Consider the following 27,667-nt stretch of genomic DNA (forward strand, 5'->3'; position numbering starts at 1 on the left):
AATTTGGCTAAAGTGTTGTTGTTACTTTAGTGAAATGAATCAACAGTCACGGATTCTAGAATTGTGTAACAGAAAAAACTGAACAAGTCATGTTTTTCTTCTTTTCAAATAATATAATTATTTAATTTGCAATTCATTTTTCCATATAAAGGAACCGAAGAAAATAGTCGAAAGTCAAGAACTTATTCTCTTTAAGGTATTTATATACTTTGCTTCATGGTATTACCTACCTGTTATTAAAAGCCTTAACTAACTCATATTACGAATGTATGAATTTTCTTCTTTCTTGTTATACTTAAACTGAGAACTAGAAATAAAATCTTCAACAAATAATTTTTATTTATATTCACATCAAACTCATTACCATTTTTATTCAATATAAGCTTTAACGCTTCCGTTTTTCAAAAAAATACTCAGGAATGTTCCATTTTGTTGTTCGGGTTTAGTAAATGTTAAATACATATTTTATTGGCAACTTTTAGCATCGTTAAAGTTAATTGATTTAGTTCTAGCTTATGATTAAGATGAGTGGGTTTTGTATTGTTAAAGCTTCGTTTTGATGCAGTTCAACTTGGTTCGCTGCACTTCTCGTTCTCCCTTTCCGCTGTTAGCGGTAAAGTCGCTGAGTGATGGCAAATGATAGCAAAGTCAGCAAAGATGTGGCTATTAAATGCTGTTCAGCTGCACTGCGACCTGCCAAAAGAACATTCTCCTCATCAGGTCGACGGGATGCGCGTTTCTCCGCCTTCTCGCAGATGTCCCCACAATTGGCGTGCTCGCAAATATCGCAGATGTTTGACTTGGGGGCCCGATAGAACTGCCGGGCACGACGAGCTAAAAGATAAGGATTTAAGTTAGCGATTAGCTCGGTTACAGCTTTCAGGACTCACCATTGTCGTAGTAGTCGTACATAACGACAGGCACCGGCCGATGCTTGGTCACTTTCACGGTTTTATAGGCATGCAACGTGGGGCAGACTTCACGTCTGTCCAGGTAATCAAAGTAGATTACCACCTTGGTGTCGCGCTGTTGCGTCTCCACCTTCTTGATGCGCTCACTCGACTCCAGTGTTGGCAGCGTATCGGTGTCGATGACAAAGCCACTGGGCAGATAGACCTCCATTATGGCCATGTTAGAGCGCTCTGCATCGCCGGGAACGGCCACGAAGCTGGCGCAGGCTGAGAGATGCAGATAATCGGCATGGGAATTCCGATTGACAGTGGGATCGAGCACAAAGCGCGGCCAGGCGCTGGTCACATTCGTGTTGTACTTGTAGCTGATTTGGGCCAAGGCCATGCCACGTCCTGTGGCCGAGACGCTCACGTTCTTCACATTGCTAGGCAGCTGTAAAGGAGATGTTAAAACACTGCTCACGGTTGAAAATGTAGCGTAGACTTACCTCAACACTTTGCAGTGCTAGGGAGTTCTCGGCATTCACATTGAGTATGGTTTCGGCACCTTCGCCGTAGCGGAAACCAAGCTGAACATTGTTGCCCTGGCTGGAAAATCGCTCGGCAAACATGAGCAGCGCCTGCAGACCGACAACAGTGTCCTGGGAGCCAACAAAGCCGCCGTTCGCATTGCGCTGATCCATCAGCCAGTTGAGCACGGGCAGCGCATCTCCCACCAGATTGTTCTCAAGCAATGCCAGTGCAGCATAAGCTGAGATCTCAATATTGACACTGCGTGTGGCATTGTACCAAGGCGATGGCTGCTCATTGGCCGGCGCCGTTTTGTTCCACCATTTGCGTCCCTCGGCATTGGTGGCCTGTGAATCGAGACGCTGTAGGAATGCTGCCTTAGAGTTGTGATTGGCACGGGAGAGCACATAGGTGCCCAAAGCCATGGCATGCAGATTGCTAGAGATGTCCAGACCACGCGTAATAAAGTCCAAGGCCTTGTTGATGTTGTTACGATACTCGGCATGGACATCCTGTAAAAGGAAGTCAACGATTAAGCTAACTTCTGTGTAGTTAGACTCTTCCTAAAACTGCAGCTCACCACATTCTCCACCATGGCTAGAGTGACAAAGGCCGTCAAACTGATGCCGCCATCGTCGAACTGCTCAAAGATATCGCCGCGATCCTCGTAGCCACCATTGCTGGATTGAACGCTGGCCAAATAAGCCAATGCTGACTGCAGCACGTGCTCATCCACCTGAATGTAAGGCGCCGCCTGACGCAGTGATCGTGCCACATAGGCAGTCAGCCAAGTGGAGCTCTGCTTTGCTGACAAACCAAAGGCACTGAAGGCACCATTCTCATGACGATAGTAGAGCAGACGCTGGTAGCCCAAAGCCAGATTGCTGAGAGCACTCTGCTCTATCTCTGGCGTAAGTTGTCGCAGACGCTTAAGGTGAATTGATTAGTTTCAAAGATGTGCTTAGCAGGAAAACTCTTTCTACTTACACCCAGATAACGCAGCACCATTATGTTGGGCACAAACTTCACCATAGTCTGCTCGCCACAACCCGTTGGCAATTGGATGAGATCCTGCAGATTACCCACAATGCTGCCCATCAGATCTCCCACAGCCTTGACCTCAATGCTTGTGGAGTCAGCGATGGCATTGCGCGGCACCTTGATGGTGATATTCTGTCTGCGCTGCGCATTCGAGTTGAGCTCGAAGAGGAAGCCACGATTCACACGTTCTGTGGCACCAGGATGTTCCACGAGCAGCGTGTTCTCCACAGTGTCGCCAGCTTGGGAAGTGGTTGCTACTGCCTTAACTGGCAGCGAGCCAACACGTCGAGGAATCACAATGAAGGAGACTGAACGAGCTGATTTGGCAGGCACCTGAATAGTGCGGCGACTATACAACTCCACAACTGAGAGAACAATAAGAGAAATTAGGTGGTACTCTTCTAGGTAAGATATACCTAATCTTTGACTTACCCGGCTTGTTCGTCTGCCTCGTGTCGAGTTGTGGAAAATGAAAGTCTTGCGCGGAATTGTAGAGGGTCACATCTACGCTCAAGTCGCTATCCCGATTGTTGTGCACCACAAAAGGCAGTGCAATGAGTTCGTCTACAAAGCAGGAATATTATTTCCGTAATACAATAAATAAATTATATCTCCTAAGCATTACTTACCCTTCCTGATAGAATAGGGCAGCTCTGTTGCTATATAGAATTCTTTGTAGGCCTCCAGCTTGCTGTTTGGCGCATTCAGTCCCAGGCCATTCACAGGATCCAGCGCGAAAGCAGACATCACCCAGGAAGTCATTTCACTAGGAATGCGACGATGAATCGTATTGCGACCATCGCTGCTGGCCGAGATGTTGAGGAAGAGCCAAGTGTCGGCTGGATTACGCATGACATGTACTCGAGGATTGTGCCAATAGGGTTTGGGGGTGTACGAGAAGGCATAGCGACCTTTGCCAGGTGGTAAAGTGTTAACCTCGATCCTATGAGCTGGTCCAATGTCCGTTTTACGCACCGCTGTGAGTTTGTCATCCTCGACAGAGCTCTCTCGGTCAATGCTAGGAGTGGTTTCTGCCTCTATAAGATTAGTTTCGGAATTAATAATTAACTACAGTACTCTTAAAGTCTTCAATCCCTTACCTTTCTCCACAAAGTAATCAGTATTGGACATGGTGATGACACCCGATTCCTTGCCTGGTGAGCCAACTGGCGTGTTGACATCACTGAGCTCGTAGGCGTGCAGCGCATCCATCAGACGTTCATGGGTGAGGTCATTACCTAATAACCAATTTGTTGAGTAATTCAATAATTTAACTGTGTACTCAACTTACCCCTGTGCATAGCAGCCATGTTTTGATCGACCACCATTAGACCCACATAGGAGTAAGGTTTGGTGCTGATGCCGATGTCAATGTCTTGGCCAGGAGGTGCTCTGATAGGCGCCTCAATTTGCACCTGGTATGCAGATAAACTAGTTTAAAGACAGCACCGAGATGAAGAAAGAAGTAACTTACAGCATTCAACAGGTTCTCCTCGAATCGTATCACTTGCTCGTCGTAGACAAATTCACCGTTGACCACCATGTAAACGAGAAGTTTGGCACGGGGCATCATAGCAAAAGATGCCAGGAATTTGATGGTGTGGAATGTATTATCAGCCACCTGAAGCGAGGTAAGTGAAATAATTGAATAGAGCTAGAAATTAGTTAGAATATGTGTGTGCTATGTACTTACGTCCACAGTGCGGGATAGGATAATGTCACCACGTCCAACTATCTGATACATAAAGTACTTCATGGGTGCATTGGATTGCACTGCTACGGCAATTTCCTGATTGACAATGGGTCTAGATAAAAGGGAGAGTATTAGTTAGATTCGCTGTACTTTTTTGTATCAATGGATTCAAAAGTAGTTACAAAGATCTTTAAATTCTTAGTTTAAAGGATCGACTGATACAATTTATTTACTTTATTGAGTAAACTTACTTGTCATTGAGCACCTTGGCTGAAATGTAGTTGTTAGAGTGCAAATGCTTGCGTGGTACCTTGCCCACATCGCTAATCACGCCCAGATAGTCCACAATAATGGAATGATACTCGTCTCTGTCTCCCTCTGGCACTGTGAATTTCATCTGGAACTCTCCGCGTGCATCCAGGCGATAGACAGTGCGATTGTACATCTCACTGCTGCCATAGACATTAGTCAAGTAAGCTGTGATCTCAGGATTAAATTCCTTCAACAAGCTGCCATCGTTGCGTAGGATGCGAGCCTAGAACAGAGAAAATAAATCAATTATAATTCAAGAGTGGGAGAGAAGATTGTCTGTGGTACTTACGGTAGCTTCAAAGGGCACACCGGGTATATAGTAGCTGGGCAGCTTGACGGGTTCTACACGGAAGTGATTCAGATATAGTGTAAGCACCGTGGAATAGTTTTGCACCGATCCCGTGGATCGCTCTTCGACCAGAGCATCCAACAGATATTGACGCTCGTAGTCTTGCTTCAAGCGCAACTCCTGCTCGATGTCAAACTCGAAGTAGGCGTTGCCATCGATGGGCACCACTTTGCGGGTGATGAGATCATTCACGAAAGGCTGCAGCGAACCAAAGAATGTGGGATAAATGGACAGCGTTGCCTCACCCACAATGGGCTGACCATAAGCATAGCTGCAAAAGGATAAAGAACATGAAAGAACTCGCTTATAAGAGAAGTTCAGAATATCATTTTTATACCCGCTACCCATAGGGTAGAAGGAGGCATCTCCGACCCTATAAAGTATATATATTCTTGATCAATGTCAACAGCCGAGACGATATAGCCGTGTCCGTCTGTACGTCTATCCGTATGAACACCTAAATCTCAGAGACTATAGGAGATAGAGCTATAATTTTTTTTCGATTGCATTTGTTATGTTTGCACGCAGATCGTTTGTTTCAAATTTTTGCCACGCCCACTTCCGCTCCCGCAAATCAAAAAAATCGAATAACAAGCGCAATTTTAAAGCTAGAATTTTGCGAATTTTGGTATATACTATAATTACAATACTATAGTAGTTATGATTTCTGAAAATTTGGTGGCGATCAGATAAAAATTGTGGAAGTTATTAAAGAAATACTTTTGTATGGACAAAAACGCCTACTTACTAGGGCTCTTAGTTGCTTTGGCCGATAATCTGGTACATTGTGCCGTCTGTGGTATATTTTGAATGATGTCCTGTATCGATATACCAAACATACCATTTGGTATATTTTTAGTATTTTTTTAGTATTTTCGGTATATTTTGAAAATAATACCGCAATATTTGGCCCTTATTAAAAATGGATAGCGGATATCTCACAGTCGAGCACACTCGACTGTAACTTTCTTACTTGTTTTGTGTTTCAATATGATCTATGCATTATTAATTTTCGGGCTCGTATCTTCGATAAGCAAAGGTGGAAATACAAGCTCGTATTGTATTTTAACTTAATACCGTTCTCGTTTTATAGTTGTTTTATATTTTACTTACTGCGCTCTTACTGTGGCTGCAATCTTGCCATCCTTGTAGATGGCCTTGCGCGGTGTGTCAATGTCCACCACAAACTTGGGCAAAATGTGATCCAGCACCTCGAAGGTTTGTCGATGCTGCTGCTCAGCGACATCCACAACAATTGACCAATCCCCAAAGCGAGGATAATCCGCCAACTGCAGCTCATTGGAATAGATGGCATTGGTTAGACGAATATCCTTGTAGCTGCGTATAAGATTATTGCCCGAGTCCCTGATCTCCAGATGAACACGTCCATAGCCGCGAGCTGGCTTCAGATTCGGATCGAGCAAAAGCACACGATAGTGAACCAGATCTCCGGGTTTATAGATAGCTTTGTCGGTTTGCACTAGCACCGTGTGCTGTTTATTCTCAAAGTGCAGCTGCGTTTCATTTGTGAAAATAATGCCGCTCAGACCCTCGGCAGTTAGACGATATCGATCTGCTTTCAGAGCGGGAATCTGCGTGGGAAAAGCAATTTAAATCGGCGACCAATGGGTGTGTTGATATTGTAAGCAAACCTCAAAGTGCAGCAACTGGGTGGAGAAGGGTCGCAGCTCAACGGTCTTGAAATCTGTGTAGCTGCTGCCCAGGATGCCCACCTTGATGCGGGCGGACTCCACGGCCTTGTGGATGCTGACTGCCACATGGAACTGCGAGTTGGGTCGCAGACTGTTTGGCGCAATTATGGAGTACAGCCTGCACATGAAAAAAACAACAAAAACAAACGCAAAACAAAATGAAAAAAATCAAAAAACAAACCGTGTAAAACAAAAACAATAAAGTGTACTTAATAGCAGCACAATGAAATACAAAGACAATGTTTCGGGTTTCTGGGTATTACACCTATGCTGACATGGTGTCTGAATCTCTATTTCGTTTTCTATTCATTCACGCGCTTAACGGAAGATCAACAATGCGAGTACGTCGACGACGTACACAACGACTCACTACACAAGGGGTAATGTACTTTATAGACTTTGTCTCGCTACGTTTCGGGTCTCTGTCTCAGTTTTGGGTTCGAGCTGGGGTCAGAGTCTTGGAGAGACCGCAATTCGGTTTGATTCATGTCGGAAATGGCATAAGCTACAATCTTTGCTGGATGGTCTAGTAGGGGCGGCCAAGTGAGGCGTTGCGGTAGCTTATTGTTATTGTGGTTTTCCCCACGAATACAACTGCATCGTTTGGCGAATTTGTAATAACAATTACGATTGACAATTGCAGCTGTCGTAAGCTGAGTCAGCTCTTCTTTAACTAAACTCGTAGTAGACTACTCCAACTACTGATTTATGAGATTTGCAGATTTATTGTTGTGCAGAAAATTTGAATATTTTAAAGTCAGACCGCAGCCTTGTACTTCATTTCATTTCCGCCAAGAGATCATTGGAAAGGCAACTCTGCTTTGCAAGAACAAAATGAATATGCACAAATTCATAAACTAGATAAATCAAAGATATAAAAGGAAACCCATATTAAATTAAACTCATAAGAGTTTAAATGCAAAGCTATGTTCAACCAATAAATCATTTAACTTTTTTAACTAACTTCATAGTATCTAAAATATTTCCCGAATTAAGAGCAAGGCAAAAAAAAAGAACTAAGTATGTACATTATAAAGGTCAGTCGAGAGGAAGGGCTCACAAATATGTAATAACCAAAACTTATGTAATCTTCAAACAGTTTGTTGTTTATGGTAGTTTGCCTTTTATATTAAGTGTTCCATATTTGGCCACATTTCACCCATGATTGACAAGCGTCTGTCGAAAGCGAAAGAGTATTCCTGTTTCGGTGCACGACTTGCATAATTTCTACAAATTTGGCTCGTCGCTTGTTTTGGCTTTGATTCCCAGCTTAAAACTGAGCTCCAAGAAGTGAGCAGCGAGAAAGGGGTGGCGAAAGGGGAGGGGCACTAAATAAGTACTTGTTTTCTACAGTTTCGGGTGCTGCTCTCTGCATTGCAAAACGTATAGTAAGCGTACAGTAAAGTGTCTAACTGTGTCGACTTCTCTCTGTCGACGTGTCTGTTGTCTGCTCTCTGGTCGAGAACTCGCTGGTTTATGTCTGGTTGGTTAGTTGGTTGTTGTTTGGGGTAAGGCACAGTTTTGAGCTTGTTCTAATTCCGTTTGCTGCCGCCTAACCTGTTCCCACATTTTCTTTTGTGTTTATGTCACGTTTGTTTGGCCAAAACAGGTTACTAACTTTTAGCCGGTTAAATTGCAAAAACGATTTCGCTTTTTATTCGAAAATTGGCCATAAAACTGCAGCAGCAGCAACAGCAGCGTGTCTGGTTGCAACCAAAAGAGATCGGAAAAGTTTTGCGCATGATTGCTGCGCATTCACTTCATGGTGTTAAGTGTCGGCAATAGTTTACAACACTTGAATTAATAGAATTAACATAAATAATAAATACACAAGTATGTACATATTGCCTTGAAGAACTGCACCATATATGGTCAGTGAATGAACTTGAATACACATTGCTTGTACTCATTCAATTCGAAAATATTTAAGAGCTTGTGCCATAAAAAGAGTTGGGAGAGTGAGAGAGAATCGATACATTCGGACGATCAGCAGGAAAACAAGCTTGACGCCAACGTAGGTATCTCATTAATTACAAATCAATCAGAATTCTGCGAATCGTATTCGTAGATGTATTTCGAGTATATTCGCTTCGCTCTGCGACACTTAACTGGTCAACTTGACAGCCACTCAAGGTGAGGCATAGGAAATCAGACACTAAATAAATAGCTGTTGTGTCACCCAAGCAAACAGTAGGGTGATTCATAAATTCTACGTAAAGTAATTGCAATTGACATAATTAGTTGAACTTAATTTAGTCGCTTAACTTGAACTTGAGTTAAGGCATTTCAAAGTGATTACGAATTTCGACAACTGCGAACATTGCATCACCCCAATGTGTATGTGAGTGTGAGTGACCAAGAAACAAGAAGTCAATGTGTGCGTAGGTCGTCGTCTGAAATCTCGCCAACCTCAGCTCAGATAAAAAGTTATTTCATTCATTTTTTATGAGTTTCTTGCTTTATTTATACCCTGTGCACAAACAGGTTGCTCGATAAGGGGGAACGCCTCTGCTTTATCACATTTCAATGTATACATCTTGTTGTGAGATGTGTTCTGAATGTTAGAGGGTATTTACTCGTTGTGCACGCCTTTCTTGGGGCTTTTGTTTTTTGGCTTAACATATAACAGGTCGAATGGAAGCTGTGGTATTGTTGTTGCATGCTAATTTCTTGATTACACCTTGTAAATTATACGGCACATGGATGGGATGGATAATGAGTATTCGAGTTCGAGGGTTCGAGTGTTTGACTGTTTCATCTGCCGGCAAAAAGACAACCCAAAAAAAAAACAGAGTCAAACCCAAACCCATTTGCTGCGTGTCAAAGCAAACATCCAATTCGGTTCGTTGCTTAAGTCTTTTGTTTTCATATTTCGACTCAGTTAAGTAGCGTGATGTCATTTTATTCCCCGTTTTTTTGTTTCTTACTCTCATGTTTTTATTTCATTTTTACAATTTTTGTGCAACTCGTCACCTGTGTGTTTGTCACACTCGTCTACTTATTAGTGTGGGAGTTCGATAAATGTGCATATGCCATACTAACGAATGTATCTGTAATAATGTTTGTGTGAGTGATATTTACTAACCCCTGAGCAGCTGTGTGAGTTGGCAATAGAAAAAGTAAACAACTCAGTAGTGTAAGCACCCAGTTGACTCTCATTTTGCGCATTTATTATCACTGTTTTTGTTGTTAACTTTAATTAAGTATAAACACGTTTATCAATTAAATAGTCGACTATTATGTTTTGTTAGAGATTCGCAGCAGCACACATCATACACAAGTTGAATGGTTTTTTTTTGGCTGGTTGGCTTTTAGCCTTTTCGTGTGTGGGTCGACTGACCGCGCAGCTTGCCCCGTGCACTCTGCACCAATGTATTAATATTAAGGCTTAAAGCTCGTTGCGTCGCGTCTCGCCTCGTCTTGACTTGGCTTTGCTTGTGTTTTTTGTTGTTGCTTCACTTGTTTTCGAACAGCACCAAGCACCAAAACGATTGCGCCAGCTTTAAACAGACGCTGATCTGCGCGTTTTTAGAGCGTTTTGCTCACGTTTTTTTATATATTTCACTTTCGTTTCGATGCGCGTCCACCTGTTTTGCGATTCGCGCTCTGTTCGCTGTTGCCCGGTTGTAAGCTCGCGTTCAACTGATTTTTCTGTCAGCGCTTTGCTTTTGCATTAGTCGCGATTCAAGCTGACCGCTCAACCGGTAACAGCATTGCCAAAGCTTTGGCTTGGGGCCTAGCTTTGAGTGTGAGGTTCTTGTCCTAGCTAATGAAACGGTTTTGCATAGTCGTTTATACCCGTTAGGCTGGAAAGAATTTGTTTCTTTGCACCATAGATTGCAAATAACTCGCGAGGATTTTCGAGTTTTAAAAAAGCATGCAGTTCCCTTCTCTCTCTGAGAAAGTAGGAGTAGGAAAGTAGTAAGGAAAGTAGTGAATTTAATATAAACCTTAAGTACAACAATCAACTATAATTTGAATACTTAATTAGTTAATGAGTAAAAGTTCGATTATTATTATTGAATTTGTATGTAATATTGAACCAATTGTATATTAAACATATATGTACTTAAACCCTACGCATTTTTAAATTTAAGGGCTGTCAATAATGTAAGGCTGTCACAAATTAATTACAAATTATCTCGCTTAACCTTAAACCTTTCAAGCTGGAAATTTGACTCATTAGCGTCGGCCAAAAAAACAAACAAAAAGTGAAAACAAATTATCTCAGTTCTATAGAACTCTATCATCAGTGACGTACGAGCAGGCATCGATCGGGTTTCGGTATTTTCGGTGTATTTATTAAAGCTGGCAAAATTAACAGCGGGGAATTTCTCAGAGCAATTGTTTCACGTGAATGGAGATGTGCCGATTGGACAGTGTGTAGCATAGCGGTTATAACCGATTGCCTGATTACCCGTTTGGTCGATTGCTCTTCGGGCAGCACTGCAAATAGTATTAAAGCACGGTGCTCATTGAGACAAGCTCAGTGTGGATCCGAACAGCGATCGGTTCGCATCAAAACGTCTCTTGTGGTCGCCTGAACAGTTCAAGCCAAGCTTTACTTTGCTGTGCGGTGGTTTTTGTCTGTGTGTGTGCATGTTTGTGTGCTGATAGTGAAATAATAACTGTGAATCATTGATACTAGTTTAAATTATATTGACAAAGTCCCTTTGTTTTGATTGTTTTGCTTATATTTTAATTGCGTGGGCTCGTGTTTCCCGAAAAGATTTGCATTTTGCAAAACAATTCGCGAATATGACGCGTAGTTTTGCTATTTGTTTGTGTGTGCTTCAATTGGGGCTGCTCATAAATGCCACTGGGTAAGTACTAAATTTCGTTCTAGCTAACTGACTGACCATCGGTAATATACATATAGTCAAGGTTATCAGTCGTACAGCCAACCAGCAGTGCAACAAACAATTAACTAATTTAGACTTAGAACAAGTTCATCTTAGGATTATCAATTTTATTGCTAATTCTAAGAATACAAGATGCTGCACATATATAATATAAATGTGAATATGTATTTGTGTTGGCGTATGTATTTGGGGGAACAGAGATAACGAGCCCCTTACGAATCGAGTAATAAGAAAGGAGACAATGAAAGATAAACATTTCTTTTTATTGTTTTTCTCTCCTATTTTTGTCAAACCGGTCGAATAGTAATAAACCGAAGTATGCATACATTGTCAATCTATGTATGACGATTCCTCTGCTCTTTCGTTACGTTTCTCTTATCGCTCCGCATGTCTGGGAGAGATACATTAAAAACCTTTTCATTATGCTTACATTTCGGGCAATACCAGAAACAAAACCCCCTTCATCTCGCCTCTGCTTTATCTTCTAATGTGATTTGTGAGCGTTACGCTAATTAAATATTTGTGTTATGTAATTTTGTTAATTTATTTTAATTGAATTGCACAGAGATGAAAGAGAGGTAGAAAGCGAGTGCGAGAGATGATTAGAACACACAAGAGAATGATGGATGGATGATCGTTAGAATTTTAATAGTATTAATAAATGTACCTACGTATACATACATGAAAGCGGCATTAGATTCATAGGTTTCGCTGATTGATTAGCATTGAAAAATCCGGTTTTAGCACACCAAATTGCAATTGCTAATGCAAAGTACATAATATCAACAAATAATACAAATAATTTGATTACACATTATAAATTCAGTGGAATTGATTTGAATTAATAATTTTAAGTTATTTTGATAAACATCCCGAAAAATCAGGTTTTGTCTAATCGTAAATATTAAAACTGCAATCAAGATGCACATAAATTAATATAATACGTCATTTAATGGGAATATCAATTAACTCAATTGTTTGAAACTGATGAATATATTTAATATATTGCAGTCGGTACACCGTTATCGCTCCTGGAACTCTACGCTCCAACTACAAGTATAATGTAGCGGTGTCTGTGCATGACGTTGACGTGAAGAGTGTTATCAAAGTCGGCATTAATGGACCATCCTACAATGAGACAAAGCAGGTGGAGGTGGAGCCCAAGTCGACGGTTAATGTGGAGTTCGATGTACCGCATTTGTCGAGCGGTGATTACAATCTGACAGCAGTTGGCATTGAGGGTCTTATCTTTGAGAACTCAACGAAATTGACTCAGGCCGATCACAAGCCATCGGTGTATATACAGACCGATAAGGCAACGTACAAGCCCGCAGATCTAGTTCATTTCCGAGTGCTCTTCCTTGATGAGAATACACGTCCGGCTGTCATCGATAAACCGATCAGCATTATCATCAACGATGGAGCCCAAAATCGCATCAAACAAGTGTTGGATGTGAAGCCCACCAAAGGCGTCTATGCTGGAGAGCTTCAGCTGTCGGAACAACCCGTGCTGGGCAATTGGAATATTGTCGTCAAGGTTGGAGAGGATGATGTGAAAGAGACAAAGTCTTTCGAGGTGGCCAAATATGTGCTGCCCAAGTTTGAGGTAGCTGTGGAGTCAACCAAGGATATTGCCAAGCAGGATGGTGTCATTAAGGCAACAATTCGGGCTAAATACACGTATGGTAAGCCTGTCAAGGGCAAGGCCACAGTTTCCCTAGCACCCAACTATAGTTTCTATGGATCAAGTCGCGACAACGAGCAGATGAAAACTATCGATGTCGATGGCAAGGGACATGTGGAATTCGACATCTCGGACTTGAAACTGCCCACTCATTATACGCCCCCATTAAAAATCTTTGCCGAGGTAACCGAAGATCTGACTGGCAACAAACAAAACGCTTCTACTGTTGTCAATCTGCACTCGCAACGATATAATCTGGAGGCCCTGGATAATAGTGTGCGCTACAAACCAGGCGTTCCATTTACCTACCAGATGGTGGTAAAGAACTTGGATGGTTCACCTGTTCGAGATGCCACCAAGAAGGCAAAACTCTCCTTGGAGCCACCGCATAGATATTACCACTTTTCAAGCTCTTTCTCAACTTCGGAGCCTGATGCTGAGACCATTGAGTTTGAGGCACCCATCGACGAGCATGGCATTGCCTCATTCAATATCACTTTGCCCGAGAATACTGATCGTTATTTCAGCTTGAAGGGATCCTATGCAGACTCTACTTCGCAGCTGGGTTCACTCAATAAATTCCAGCCAGCTATCGATTCAAACGATCCACTAAGCATCAAGATCAAAACCAAATCGTAAGTGATTGAAAATAATTGAATCTAGTTGAAAATGTAAGACATTGGTTTCACTCTACAGGCCGAAATTGGGAAAACCTCTCTCGATTGATGTGAAATCTGACAAACCTATTCCATACTTCGTTTATACGATAGTCGCCAGAGGCAATATTGTGAAGGCTGAGTATGTCGAGGTGGCCGATGAGAGCAAGAGCCATACGATTAAGTTAGTCCCTACCTTCGAAATGGTCCCTCAGTTCACGATCTATGTGCACTATGTGGTCGACAATGAATTGCGATTCCAAGAGCATAATGTAAACGTTGACAGAGAATTTGAGAACTCGGTAAATAGTTGACGACACTTTCACGTATTTCATATTTTGTATAATGGCATTTCGTACTACAGATTGAAATCTCTGCTCCTTTGGAGGCAAAGCCAAGTGAAGAGGTGAAGCTTAAGGTGAAAACGGATGCCGACTCATATGTTGGTCTGCTGGGTGTCGATCAGAGTGTACTGCTGCTTAAATCTGGCAATGATTTGTCCCGTGACGATATTTTCAACGGCATCAGCAACTTCAAGACATCCACACCCTGGCAACGAGGTTATGGTCGCTATCCAGGAGAAACCTCTGGGCTAGTGACTCTCACTAATGCTGATTATCCCTATAATACCGGTAAGTGAATTTTATTTTATTGCTCAAGGTCAGTTTAAAGGAAACAATGAGATGATTGGGGAAATGAGAATAAATAAGTTTAAAGTGTATTTGAAAGGGTCGTTTCGCCAGCGGCCAATAGCTCGAGTGAAAACATTGGTTGCTGCACGATTTTCAGAACGAAGTGGTTTTGCCGACGATTTGGAAGATTATTATGATGATGAGCCTGGTTATTATGTAAAAGAGAGAACTGAAAATGTGCCATTGATACGTAAGAATTTCGAAGAGATCTGGATATGGCAATCGAATATGAGGTGGGTTTTGGGCCGATATTCTAACGCCTGATGCTCGCATATTCATTTTAGAGTACTTTATAAAAATACCTTCTATGTTAGCATTACATTGATTACACCATAATATATAAAATAAGGTTAAAGGTATATTTTTTTTAGACGACTACAATTATGTGACTTATTATGTATCTGAAGCAGAGCCTTTTGTTCCTGAACTGGAAATTCTAGATCGAGAGCAGCTTACTGAATCCTGAATATTTCAGTGAAAGTTCAATTTCTAAAACCTTCAAGTGTGTGATAATTTGTTTTATGTTACTGTTTAGATATTGTGTTTTTTTCTGGTGTTTAACTCATCAATACTAAAGTCACTCACTTGACTTAGAAATTATTATAGTAGACCTCAGAGAAGCAATAAGTAATTAAATGAATTAAAATTGAATTTGAGACAATAGTTTCGCTTGCGGCCAATAGCTAGATATGCAGCTCGAGTGAAAACATTTGTCGCAGCGCTATTTTTCGTTTTGAAAGATGATTATGATGATGAACGCAGTTATTATGTAAAAGAGAGAACTAACAATGTGCCATTGATACGTAATAATTTCGAAGAGACCTGCTATGGCAGTCGAATATGAGGTGGGTTTTGGGCCGATATTCTAACGTCTGATGCTCGCATATTCATTTTAAAGTTATTGCGAAAAATAACTTCTATATTAGCATTACATTTAACACCATAATATATAAAATAAGGTTAAAGGTATATTTTTTTTAGACGACTACAATTATGTGACTTATTATATATCTGAAGCAAAGCCTTTTGTCCCTGAACTAGAATTTTAAGATCAAGAGCAGCTTGCTGAATCCTGAATATTTCACAATGTCGAAAGTGCAATTTCTAAACTCTTAAATGTGTGATAATTTCTTTTCTGTTATGATACTCTTTAGATATTGTGTTGTTTTCTGTAACTCATCATTTCTAGTAAGAATATTAAAGCCACTCACTTGAGGTAGATAGAGGTAGATATTATAATAGTAGACCTCAGAGAAGCCGTAAGTAAATACATAAATTAAATTGGAATTTGAGAAAATAGTTTGGCTTGCGGCCAAAAGATGGATTTGCAGCTCCAACGATCACATTTGTTAATATGCGAATTTTAGCGTTACGTTCTGTTGATGACGAAGTAATGTATGAAGAAACAAGTTCTTACGATATTGAAGAAGACAGCGATTATGGTGAAACAGAGACAACTGAAAAGCTGCCATTGATACGTAATAATTTCGAAGAGATCTGGATATGGCACTCGTTGAATATGAGGTGGGTTCTGGATACCCTAACGTCTGATGCTTGCATATTATTAATTAGAGTACTTGAGTTTGCATTGATACTACCATAATATGGTCCACACTTTGGTATACTAAGGTTAAGGGTATTTCTTCTTCAGAATTCTACGACTATGTGGCCTATTATCTATCTGAAGGAGAGCTTTCTGTTCCTGAACTGGAATTTCGAGTTCGGGAGCAGTTTCCTGAATCCTGGATATTTCACAATGTTGAAAAGTATGCATTTTCTAAACCCTTTAAATGTATGATGACTTGGTTTCTGTTACGGTTTAGTTATTGTAAATTTTTCTGGTGTATAAACTATCTATACTAGTACGAATACTAAAACCACTCACTTGTCTTCAGGAAAAACTATTTATAGTAGACCTCAGAGACCTTACAGACGGCGCTGGCCGAATCAGCGTAGGAGGACCGGAGGTTTTTATCGGCCAGGCTCGTCCAGGAGATCTTCTGGGCGTTGGGGAAGTAGCTCAAGGAGTTCTTATTCACCCGTTTCATATTCATTTAGAGCGCAATCATATTCTGCTCCAAGAAAGCCGCAATTCTCTTCTGTTCCGGTTGTTGTTCCTCTAGTTCGTAAAGAATTTCTGGAAGCTTGGATATTTATTAACGACATAAAGTAATTCTGTACACTTACATTTTTCTATTGCTTTTGGACTAACAACTTAATGCGATACAATGCTATGGAATAAGAGTCGAACTAATACATTTGATTATATTTTGCGATTATACATTGTGGGACTCATGTATAGTTTAAATATTTAAGTAATTATCATTTATCGAATTGAAAGCAGAATATTTATTTAAGAATTATTTAAGTTAGAACAATAGTTATATTTATTTTTCTATTATTAGAAGTTAAGACTGATGAAGAAGAATTTAATGGACCAATACCATATGGTCCCGGGATAGTGTTGAACTTTGCAGTTGCGACGATTCCACCAACAATTTATACATCAAGGCGTCCGACATATGCAGTTGTTCCTAGTATTTCAAACATTCCTACTATTCTTAAAGTTCGTAAAGAGTTTCCAGAAACATGGGTCCATCTTGACAATATTACGTAATTGCAAATACCTTTTGTTTATCAAAGACATTTAGTGCTAATTGTTGAAAAACTAACCAAATTAAGATTCTCTTTACGCAATGTGCTTTGATACTAACTAAACAACTTGAATTTTCAGTGTTCATTTTCATTCTGTTGTTATTTAATATTTTTCATCTTAAGCTTTTGAAATTACAATAGTTTCATTGAGAAAAATATTCCTCATATTGGAAAAGGTAATTATCGATCACACTTCAATAAAGTTCGCAAAGAATTTCCGGAAATATGAGTAGATTATAACAAAATAATGTAATTGGGGTAATCTTTCAGAACTGAGCAAAATAAGCAGATATTATTATATATAAGATAAATTTTAGTTTCATATATCTGAGGAAAAGTTTTTAATTATTTTTATTACCAATCAAATTTTAACTCAACACCAAATTTATTTAGGTTATATAAATTATCCAGAGGGAGCACTACCACTCTTTAGTCCTGATACAAGTAGTATTGTGCTATATTCATTGGCTTCGGGGCCAGAATATTATGAAAATGCTGGGACTGCAGCTGCTCCTCAAGTTCGTAAAGAGTTCCCAGAGACGTGGATATATCTAAACAAAACTACGTAATTCCCATTAAATTATTTTCTTTCAACAATATTTAAGAGTTTGTGGGTTAACAGCTAACTGGATGGTAATACTAAAGCTTAATGAAAATCGCTTTGATACTAACTAACTTTCAAGCAACCATTTTCCAACTTTCCAACGAATATTATAATTCATTTAATGTTACGAGTATATTGTATTATTAGTTGAATTTTTTTAGAAGGAGTCTCAACTGAGGAATGGGATGAAGAAATAATGTACCATATTGAAGATAGGGCTATGTTCGGATGCTCTGGAGATTCTTTTGGACGCCCCATGTTTAGTTCTTCCGTTCGAAAAGAATTTCCGGAAACATGGATGTTTATTAATAACTTGACGTAATTTCGAATACTCTCTATTTATCCAACAGAAATCGAATGCAATTGCGTTCACAATTAACCACGTCTTGTAGCATTCAAATTTGTGTATATTCATAAGTAGAAGAGGGCTTCAATACAAGTTACCTCCTGTGAGCAAATCTGAACTAATTTTTCCCATTCACTCATAAAAAGTACCTAAATAACTACGAACGCGTATAGTTGTTATATGTTTTTTATTGTCTATGATATTTACGCAGTTATCTAAGCTACAATTGTTAACATAGGTAACTTGTGTAACGAAGAAGTTTACAAAATGAATTTTTGGTTGGCACTTTAAATCATTCGCACTAAAATATCTCTTTTTGGAATTTAAATTCCCAAAGTTAAATTTTAACTTGCATTTTAACGGCAAATCATTTAACTTCTTATCTTATTTGAGTAAAAAATAAAAAATTGAAAAAATACTACGTTGGGTGTCAAATAAGATTCTCAAATAATTTATCTATTAACATACATTTAATTACTCATATCCCACTATTATTAATTCTAATTTGAAAATCGAGAAGTTGTTAACAAAAACTTAGAGGATCAAATTAGAAAAAAGTTTGCAAAAAATGATATATTTATTTGATTTTCAAGCTATTAAAATCAAATATTCGTGCCTAGATTTTTCACCAAGATATGCGCATCGGCAGAGTTTTCCTGCTCCAATGTATAAACGACCTTCGTATATAACTCTCGATGTGATGCAAGAAGTTGGATCATTTGTTCCTCCCCGCACCAGTCTCACAGATTCGAAGAGAATTTCCAGAGACTTGGATTTTCCTTCATAATATGACGTAATTTTGTTTTTGTAACTATGTAACAGTGTAAAGCAATGGGTTATGGATAAAATGTACCCGGATTAATTTACTTTACTTTATTCAACTCGATAACAAATTGTTTAAGATGGTTTTCTGATTTTTATAACAGAAACTAGCACTTCAAAATGTTTGCACAATGCACTTTCATTTCATTTGAGTAGATTCGGTAAGAAAATACTATTACTAATTTTCTGATTATTAATTCAAATATTTATGCATAGATTTGCGAAGACACCAGGTTAGGCTACTATTTCGAGTATCTGAGAATTCGAATAGCCTGCTGTTATTCTAAATTATCTAAATTATGTATTATTTAACTTTTTAGCTTATCTTATAAGTCTAAAAAATAGACTATTGACTATTCTATAAAACCACTTACTTGTCTTCAGGTAGATGTAGTCAAAGACAGCGTAAGTTAGGAAGATGCGGAAAATTTTATGGTGGACGCACCAGTGGAAGACTTCCGGATAGGAGCTCTGATTTAAATGATGACGAATATGATCCGGTTGTTGTTCCCTCAATTCGTAAAGAATTTCCTGAAACATGGGTGGTTTATAACAAAATAATGTAATTGCGAAAGTTTTTAATTTAAAATGAAGATATCGAATGCAATTATACTATCAACTAATTGTGCATGGAATGTGCATTGAAACTAATAATTTTAGAGACCTAGCAAGAATCTTTTTTGAGTAAATTCGTATTTCAAAATAATTCAACACATTTTTGAACTAATTTATAGTATTAGTATGTTAACAAATTTTTCAGAAATGAGTGAAAGATTTATATGTTTACTTCGAAATGAGTATTAAATCAAGATAAAATTTATACTGGAAAATATTGGGACTGCAGCTGCTCCTCTAGTCCGTAAAGAGTTTTCATGTTATTCAAATCAATATTCATAACTAGGTTTTCCACCAAGATATGTGTATCGGCAGAATTTTTTTAGCTTAGAAAATACTATTACTAATCTTCTGATTATCAATCCAAATATTTATGCATAGATTTTGCCAAGACACCAGGTTAGGCGGCTGTTTTGAGTAACTGAGAATTCAACTAGCCTGCTGTTATTCTAAATTATGGGATCATTCAAAATAATTGTATATATATATATATATATATATATATATATATATATATATATATATGTATATATATATATATATATATATATATAAAAATAGACTATTGTCTATTCTACAAAACCACTTACTTGTCTTCAGGTAAATGTTATTATCGTATTCGTAAAGGATGGCCTAAGTTAGGAAGTTGCGGAATTTCTTATCGTCCACGCAACAAGGGATTTATTCGACGTCCGAAAGGGGGCTCTGATTTAAATTTATACATTTCCTATGGAATCAAAGGTATCCAATATGATCCGGTTGTTGTTCCCTCAATTCGTAAACATTTTCCGGAAACATGGGTTGTTTATAACAAAATAATGTAAATGTGCAAAAGTTTTTAATTTAAAATGAAAATATCGAATGCGATTGTACTATCAATTAACTGTGCATGGAATGTGCATTGAAACTAATAATACATAATAGAGACCTAGCAAGAATCTTTTTGAGTAAATTCATATTTCAAAATAATTTCAATACATTTGTGAACTAATCTATAGTATTAGTATGTTAACAAATCTTTCAGAACTGAGTGCAAGATTTATATGTGTACTTCGAATTGAGTATTAAATTAATTAAGAATTAAATTAACATAAAATTTATTCAGGAAAATGTTGTGACTGTAGCTGCTCCTCAAGTCCGTAAAGAGTTTCCAGAGGCTTGGAATATCTTGGCAAAACTACGTAATTCCCACCCCATTATATTCCATTTACGAAATTTAGGAGTGTTGGGTTAATAGTTTACCGAATGGTTATACTTAAGTTTTATTGAAAACTGATAGCTACTAGCTAGGAACAATTTTCTTTTTATAATAATTTAATATTACCAGCATATCTTACACTGCAATCTTCTAGGTGACTCTATTGATGAATTGGACGGATTAATGTTTGATGTCGAAGATAGGGTTTTTCAAATCTCCGGAGAATCTTCTGGACCTCTCATTTTTATTTCTCACATTCGAAAAGAATTTCCAGAAACATGGATGTTTATTAATAACATGACGTAATTGTGAATATTCTCTAACAATACTAGTTTTAAAACATATACATATATATATACAAACTACCTCATAAAAAAGTACTTATGTTAAGTATCTTCGAGCACAATTGTTATATATGTATTATATATAAGATTTACACACATCTCTAATCTACAATTGGCTTATGTGATATACGAGGAGTTCTAAATGAGAAACTCTTTCCTTTTTGTTATATAGTATTCTAACTATACTAATCTATAATATTATTATTAGCAAGGAAAAATTATTAGTGAACATACTAAATACGGGAAGATTTTTCTGAAATTTCTTTTCACATTATATTATATTATTATACACAATAGCACTATTCATATTATATTATAGAATTACAAATTTATGGGAGATTAAAAACATACGGAATCATCCAATTCCCCTTGAATTTAATCTCATTAATCGTTATTCGGTACTAACTAAACTAATTATTATCCCCCAGTCACACACTATTGGGGGTGGGAACCTATGCCTATGCCTTTGTTGGTGGGAGGTTTGGGAGCTCCCGTCTATCAGTTAATGGCAGCTTCACCAGCTTCCGGATTCGCTGGAAATGTGGTACCACAATCTCTTGGGGTTTATCCACATCGAGATCCCATCCCCCAAATCCGTAAAGAGTTCCCCGAAACATGGTTATTTTTTGACAAAAAAATGTAATTTTTAATGTTTAATTTATTTTTTCTAATGATATTACTTTGGGTAAACTAACTATGATAATGTCATATGGAATAAGCGTCAAAAATAACACAATTTATGTATACCATTACTTTTAAATGAATCTCCGAGAAGTCTGAACTAACTATTGTTTATTTTTTTACGCAGATGCGTTAATTCAACTCGAACTCGCACTCGATAGTTTTGGAGTTGATAATAGAGAACTCATCAACTTCGCGCAAAATTTACAAATTCGAAAAGAGTTTCCCGAAATTTGGATATTTGAACACATCGCGAAGTACGAGAATAACAGAGTTTGAATTAATGTTTTGGTGGATTTTAGGTTTATCACATATTATTTTATTCTTTACCCTCCCAAAGTTGTAAGGTTCTTGACCTTCTATTTCTTCCATTAATCGATTTTTTCTATTTGGTACATTCTGTAACGTCTCTAATTCTGTTTAAAGGTAGATGGTTTTCTTTATGTTATTTTTTTAAATTTTCTAATAATATAATTACAAGTAACTATTTGTGTTGAAAAGTGAATAAGCATTGACTCATGAGTTAGCTCCACACCTATAATTATCAGTTTTGCAGTTGTTCACAGTTTTGAAATAGATTATTTGTAATATATACTAATTGACCTCAGGGGGTTAGGGATCAAAATTCACCTGGACTTTTCACGGAATTAATATCTTTCGACCACTATCTTTGATTAATTTTTATACTATTTAAGTTTAAATGTTAAAAATATATGTAGACCTACATATGTCTACATGTGGAAATTCTAAGAATTATTTTATTGCAAAGTTTTTGAGTCGGATTCATCAAATTTCTCCCAAATTAATTCAAAAATCTTTTTTGTTCGCCATGACAAACTTTTTTTTATTTCTATAGAGGAGTATTTCTGGGAAGATGAACCTTTTTTAAGGTCTGCGGGAGCTGAGTATATAACCACTTCTTTGATATTTAGCACAGTTGCTCCTGCTTCTTTTATTGAAAATGTTTCAATACCAAAAGTCCGTAAAGAGTTCTCCGAAACTTGGATATTTTTTGATAACAAAATGTAATTGAGTTTTCGAATTTTCTTTTAAGTTTCTAATATTTAATACTATACATTTGTATATATAGCCTATATAAGTACGTCCTTTTATATATACCACCCGATGTGATGCAAAATGTTGGGTCATTTGTTCTTCCCGCAGTTGCTTCACAGATTCGAAAAGAAGAAGATTTTGTTATTGCTATTTATCAGTTAAAGGCAATGAGTTAATGAATGGAATGTTAAAATGAATCTTCCAGTATGACTACTATAAATAATTATTCTATTCCAAACCATTTTTAAGTCAATTTTAACTTGCACCCTAAAGACTTTAATTTGATACGATCACATTTAGCCAGATTACCTTATGATTATTACTACTATTACTACTATTGGAATCAACTAATTTACTCCAAGTCAACTTTAATTTTCTGCTTACCAAATATGTTTGCATAGATTTACGATGACATCGGTTTAGACCTTGCGGCTATTTGGAGTATATCGGAAGTCCACTAGTCCGCCGGTATTCTTTTTGAGAAATTCAGTATCATTTGATACTCCCGCTGTTGTTCCGCAGATTCGAAAAGAATTTCCAGAGAATTGGATTTTCGCTAGCAACTTACCGTAATTCATGCAATTGATACTTATCAAACTTACTAATGGGTTGAAGGGTCAAAGTGAGATGTATTTATGGATAACTCTTGAAACTAAATACTACTAATATTGCAGAAATAAATTAATTTTCCTCTATAAAGTCATATTTGATACTGCACATAGTATCAGTTGCAATTCATCTATATTTTTTAAATAATTTTAGACATCGAACCTGAGAGAGGAATAAATAAATTGGGTATTCAATAAATTTTACAAATGCTCAGAGTCATCTGAATGCAAATTAAGATACATTTCTTTACACAGGTGTCATTGTTGATGAAGACGATGTTGTACGAGTATTCACTAGCTCTGTATTAGAAAGCCCTGAAGTTGGTAATAGATTCCAATTCGTCTCCCGGGAAAATATTCAAATTCGAGAAGAGTTCCCAGAAAATTGGATATTTGAGAACATTGAAAAGTATGAGAATCAAAAAGATTGACTTTTAATTTTGGGCACTTTGGTTGCTTTTCAGCTTTCAGCTTCTACTTCGAAACATTAATTTTTACTGATAATACTTTGAAAACAAAAAACTTATATATCAAATTGTGTAATTATAACATCACTATCTTATAAATTTGAGATCTTTTTTTATTACCATTATTTTACGAGTAACTGGTGTATATCACGCACATTATCATTATCCGAATAAAATTTAAGATACGTTTCTTTACACAGATTTCATTGTTGAAGAAGAAGATTTTGAAGACGAAAGTGCTGAAGAAGATGAGGTTCAATACAATAGACTTGTTTCTGATACTTCTGCAAGTGCTGAAGAAGAGGATTTTGAGTACAATAGTTCTGATAGTCCTAAAGTTGCCAGTAATATTCAAATTCGAAAAGAGTTCCCAGAAAATTGGATATTTGAGAACATTGAAAAGTATGAGTTTTTATTTTGGGCACTTTGGTTGCTTTTTATTGGTCAGCTTTCAGCTTCTACTTCGAATCATTAATTTTTACTGATAATACTTTGAGTCCAAAAAACCTGTATATCAAATTGTGCAACTATAACATCTCCATCTTATAAATTTGAGACCTTTTTTATCACCATTCTTTTAACTGGTGTAGATCACGCAAATTATCATCAAATTGGAAATTAATATTCTAATGCATTGTTCTATTTAAATAAAATATTTGTGCATAGGATTTCCAAGATATCTAGTTCACGACGTTTCGATTGTTCCACGTACTTCGATAGGGCTACCTGGCCGACCTGGTCCACCTAGTATACGTGGTCCAGGTGGCCCTCGTGGTCCACTGGGGCCACCTGGATCATTTGCTTCACCAGTAGTCGTTCCGCAGATTCGAAAAGAATTCTCAGAGACTTGGATTTTCCTTAATAATTTGACGTAATTCTTACTACACACTTTTTGCTTAAATACCATGTTCTGGGATATTTAACAAAATGCACTCTTTAGCACTAACTGCAACTAATATAACATTTATTGTGTTTAAATTCTTTAAGTAAATAACATTAAATCCATGGAAACGGGTGTAGTTCCCATTATGAAAGTCAGTGGGGATGCTGTGAATCCCAATAAAAAACGCAAAACAACATTGAGACCAAGTGTAACTGAAAGTTTGCCCGATGCGGATAAGTATGAGTACCCAAAGATTGCTGGCTCTAGCATACGCGAGATATTTCTTGAAACTTGGATATATTTTGGAAATTATACAAAAATGTACAAAGGCTCGAACCCGTAACTCGTATTAACACCCAGTAATCGTAATCGTACTCGTACTTATATTATATTATATTATAATTGCATGCTTTTGGTTTGATGTAGTGCTGTAGATTTGGTAATGGCATTTTGTACATAAATTCATTGTATCCTTGCATGGTTCTATGTGTAGCTAAATGTTTGGTTTTATCTCTAACTATCGAGGCCTCTAACTGATCTACCTTATATTTCCAACACAGCACGGATGCCGATGGCTTTACTTTGGCAAGAAAGATACCAGACACCATAACGACATGGGTTGTTACTGGCTTCTCATTGAGTCCTAATAAAGGTTTGGCTTTGACTGAAAATCCAAGCAAGATTCGTGTATTCCAGCCGTTCTTCGTCTCCACAAATTTGCCCTATTCAATCAAGCGTGGTAAGTGCATCGCAAATTTATATTACTTCAAGAACACAAACCATAATATACTTCTGTTCTATAGGCGAGGTCTTTGCGGTCCCCGTTGTTATCTTCAACTATTTGGACAAGAGCCTCGATGCTGAAATCACAATGGATAACGCCGACAAAGAATTTGAATTTACCGAAGCCACAAACGAGGTGGAAGAGAAGTCCATTGATGAAGTGAGCCGCGTGAAGCGAGTGACTGTGCCATCCAACAGTGGCCAGAGCGTCTCCTTTATGATACGCCCCAAGAAGGTGGGAACCATAACCCTGAAGATCACAGCTATTTCTCCGCTAGCGGGAGATACGATTCATCAAAAATTGAAGGTCGATCCGGAGGGAATTACGAAATACGAAAATAGAGCTGTCTTTATAAATCTGCCAAAGGAGGGCGAATTTAGTCAAGAGCTCAAGGTTGATATACCCAAAGAAGCTGTACCAGATTCCGGATTCATTGAATTCTCAGTAGTCGGTGATCTCTTGGGTCCCACTATCAAGAATCTGCAGAATTTGGTGCGCATGCCTTACGGCTGTGGTGAACAGAACATGGTCAATTTTGTGCCAAACATTTTGGTCATCAAATATCTGGAGGTGACGAATCGTAAGTTGCCCAGCGTTGTGGAGCGTGCCCAGAAGTTCCTTGAAATTGGATACCAACGTGAATTGACCTACAAGCACGATGATGGCTCTTACAGTGCGTTTGGCAAGTCTGACAAGTCTGGCAGCACCTGGCTAACTGCCTATGTGATGAGGTCCTTCCATCAGGCCGCCAAATACACAAATGTCGATCCCAAGATTATCATGGACGGTCTCGACTTCTTGGCCTCCAAGCAGAAGGACAATGGCGAGTTTCCTGAAGTGGGAAAAGTGGTTGACTTTTCCCATCAAAATGCTCTAGGACTCACATCATTTGTGGTTATTGCCTTCTTTGAGAACGAGGTATGTTCGAGTCGACCTAAAGAATTTATCTGACTTTAATTAAATTTGCTTGTGTTTATTTACAGGAAGTTATTTCGAAATACAAGGAGAACATCGACAAGGCGTTGCAATATATCGCTGAGGAGGTGGACAAGTCAGACGATCAATATTCCCTGTCGATTGCAGCTGTTGCCCTTCAACTAGCCAAGCACCCTCAGGCAAAGAAGGTACTTGCCAAGCTAAAGACACTAGCCAAGGAGCAAGATGGTCGCACCTGGTGGTCCAAGACTCCCAAGAGCGAGGACTCTCAAAAGGAATCCTATTACCATCCAAGCAGCAATGATGTTGAGATCACTTCTTACGTGTTGCTGGCTCTTTTGGAAGAGGAATCAGCTGAGGCTGCAGTGCCAATTATCAAGTGGTTGATTGGTCAGCGCAGCAGCGTAGGTGGTTACGCATCTTCACAGGATACCGTCCTTGGTCTGCAGGCGTTGACCAAGTTCGCCTATAAGACTGGCTCTGGCAGTGGAAACATTGACATTGATTTCACATCCTCGGACAATGCTGGCAACGAAAAGAAGGATACCATTCCAGTGAAACCTGAGAATGCATTGGTGCTGCAGAGTCATGTGCTGCCGATGAACGCTAGCAAGATCGATTTCACCGCCAAGGGTCAAGGATCTGCAATGGTTCAACTCTCCTATCGTTACAATGTGGCTGAGAAGGACAAGAAGCCCAGCTTCAAGGTAACACCCACTGTAAAGGACACTCCACTGCAGCAGTTGACACTTGAAGTTTGTGCGGAATATGTGCCTCTCGAGGATTCAAAGAAGGACTCCAACATGGCTGTTATGGAAGTTGCTTTGCCCTCCGGCTTCGTTAGTGACTCTGATAGCTTCGGCGCGATTGAAGATATTGATCGTGTAAAGCGTATTGAGACAAAGAATTCCGACTCCACGGTGATTATTTACTTCGATAGCTTGACCCCTGGCGATGTTAAGTGCCTTGATGTTGAGGGCATTCGGGCTCACTCTGTGGCCAAGCAGAAGCCAGCCGCCGTTAGATTGTATGACTACTACGATACGGATCGTAGTTCTACTGAATACTACCAAGTCAAGTCCTCGCTCTGCGACATTTGTGAGGGCTCCGACTGTGGCGAAGGATGTAAATCGGAGAAGTAAGCCTCAGAAGAGTTGCTCCGCTATTATTATAAAAATTATAAAGCTCAATCAAAATAAAAATGCAATATATTTGTATACTTCATGTTTAATTCAATTAATTGTAT

General features: G+C 38.4%; 2 protein-coding genes across 24 annotated transcripts; one reads left to right on the forward strand and one right to left on the reverse strand.

Moving 5' to 3' along the window:
- Positions 1-389: 389 nt before the first annotated feature.
- On the reverse strand, positions 390-10,159 carry LOC132783475 (thioester-containing protein 1 allele R1). The gene is made up of 16 exons (XM_060788645.1): positions 9,614-10,159; positions 6,469-6,646; positions 5,930-6,408; positions 4,757-5,087; positions 4,407-4,690; positions 4,156-4,267; positions 3,937-4,083; positions 3,754-3,877; positions 3,563-3,700; positions 3,092-3,499; positions 2,895-3,026; positions 2,409-2,827; positions 2,002-2,349; positions 1,400-1,933; positions 891-1,344; positions 390-834 (listed from the first exon to the last, which is right to left on the reverse strand). Exons 1-16 carry the CDS (start codon positions 9,694-9,696, stop codon positions 608-610), a joined length of 4,398 nt encoding a protein of 1,465 aa, XP_060644628.1. The 5' UTR covers positions 9,697-10,159; the 3' UTR covers positions 390-607.
- Positions 4,004-27,657, forward strand: LOC132783476 (C3 and PZP-like alpha-2-macroglobulin domain-containing protein 8). 23 transcript variants are annotated; one of them, XM_060788648.1, is made up of 8 exons: positions 4,004-4,093; positions 12,402-13,709; positions 13,771-14,032; positions 14,095-14,362; positions 16,318-16,591; positions 25,262-25,440; positions 25,505-26,403; positions 26,469-27,657. In XM_060788648.1, exons 1-8 carry the CDS (start codon positions 4,068-4,070, stop codon positions 27,561-27,563), a joined length of 4,311 nt encoding a protein of 1,436 aa, XP_060644631.1. In that variant the 5' UTR covers positions 4,004-4,067; the 3' UTR covers positions 27,564-27,657. The 23 variants fall into 23 exon arrangements, with proteins under 23 accessions (XP_060644631.1, XP_060644630.1, XP_060644637.1 ...); XM_060788647.1 differs by lacking the exons at positions 4,004-4,093; positions 16,318-16,591 and adding exons at positions 11,013-11,351; positions 20,026-20,284; XM_060788654.1 differs by lacking the exons at positions 4,004-4,093; positions 16,318-16,591 and adding exons at positions 11,014-11,351; positions 14,448-14,655.
- Positions 27,658-27,667: the final 10 nt, after the last annotated feature.

This window comes from Drosophila nasuta, chromosome 2L, assembly GCF_023558535.2.
Source record: "Drosophila nasuta strain 15112-1781.00 chromosome 2L, ASM2355853v1, whole genome shotgun sequence".
NCBI lineage: Eukaryota > Metazoa > Arthropoda > Insecta > Diptera > Drosophilidae > Drosophila > Drosophila nasuta.

Bases quoted from the DNA above. Each gene is read 5' to 3' on its own strand.
- LOC132783475 (XM_060788645.1), bottom strand. From the start codon at position 9,696: ATGCGCAAAATGAGAGTCAACTGGGTGCTTACACTACTGAGTTGTTTA. The intron at 6,647-9,613 runs GTTAGTAAATAT...TTTCATGTGCAG, and splicing joins ACTCACACAGCTGCTCAGGG to GCTGTACTCCATAATTGCGC. The intron at 4,084-4,155 runs GTAAGTACATAG...ACCTCGCTTCAG, and splicing joins TCCTATCCCGCACTGTGGAC to GTGGCTGATAATACATTCCA.
- LOC132783476 (XM_060788646.1), top strand. From the start codon at position 11,287: ATGACGCGTAGTTTTGCTATTTGTTTGTGTGTGCTTCAATTGGGGCTG. The intron at 13,710-13,770 runs GTAAGTGATTGA...TTCACTCTACAG, and splicing joins ATCAAGATCAAAACCAAATC to GCCGAAATTGGGAAAACCTC. The intron at 25,441-25,504 runs GTAAGTGCATCG...TCTGTTCTATAG, and splicing joins GCCCTATTCAATCAAGCGTG to GCGAGGTCTTTGCGGTCCCC.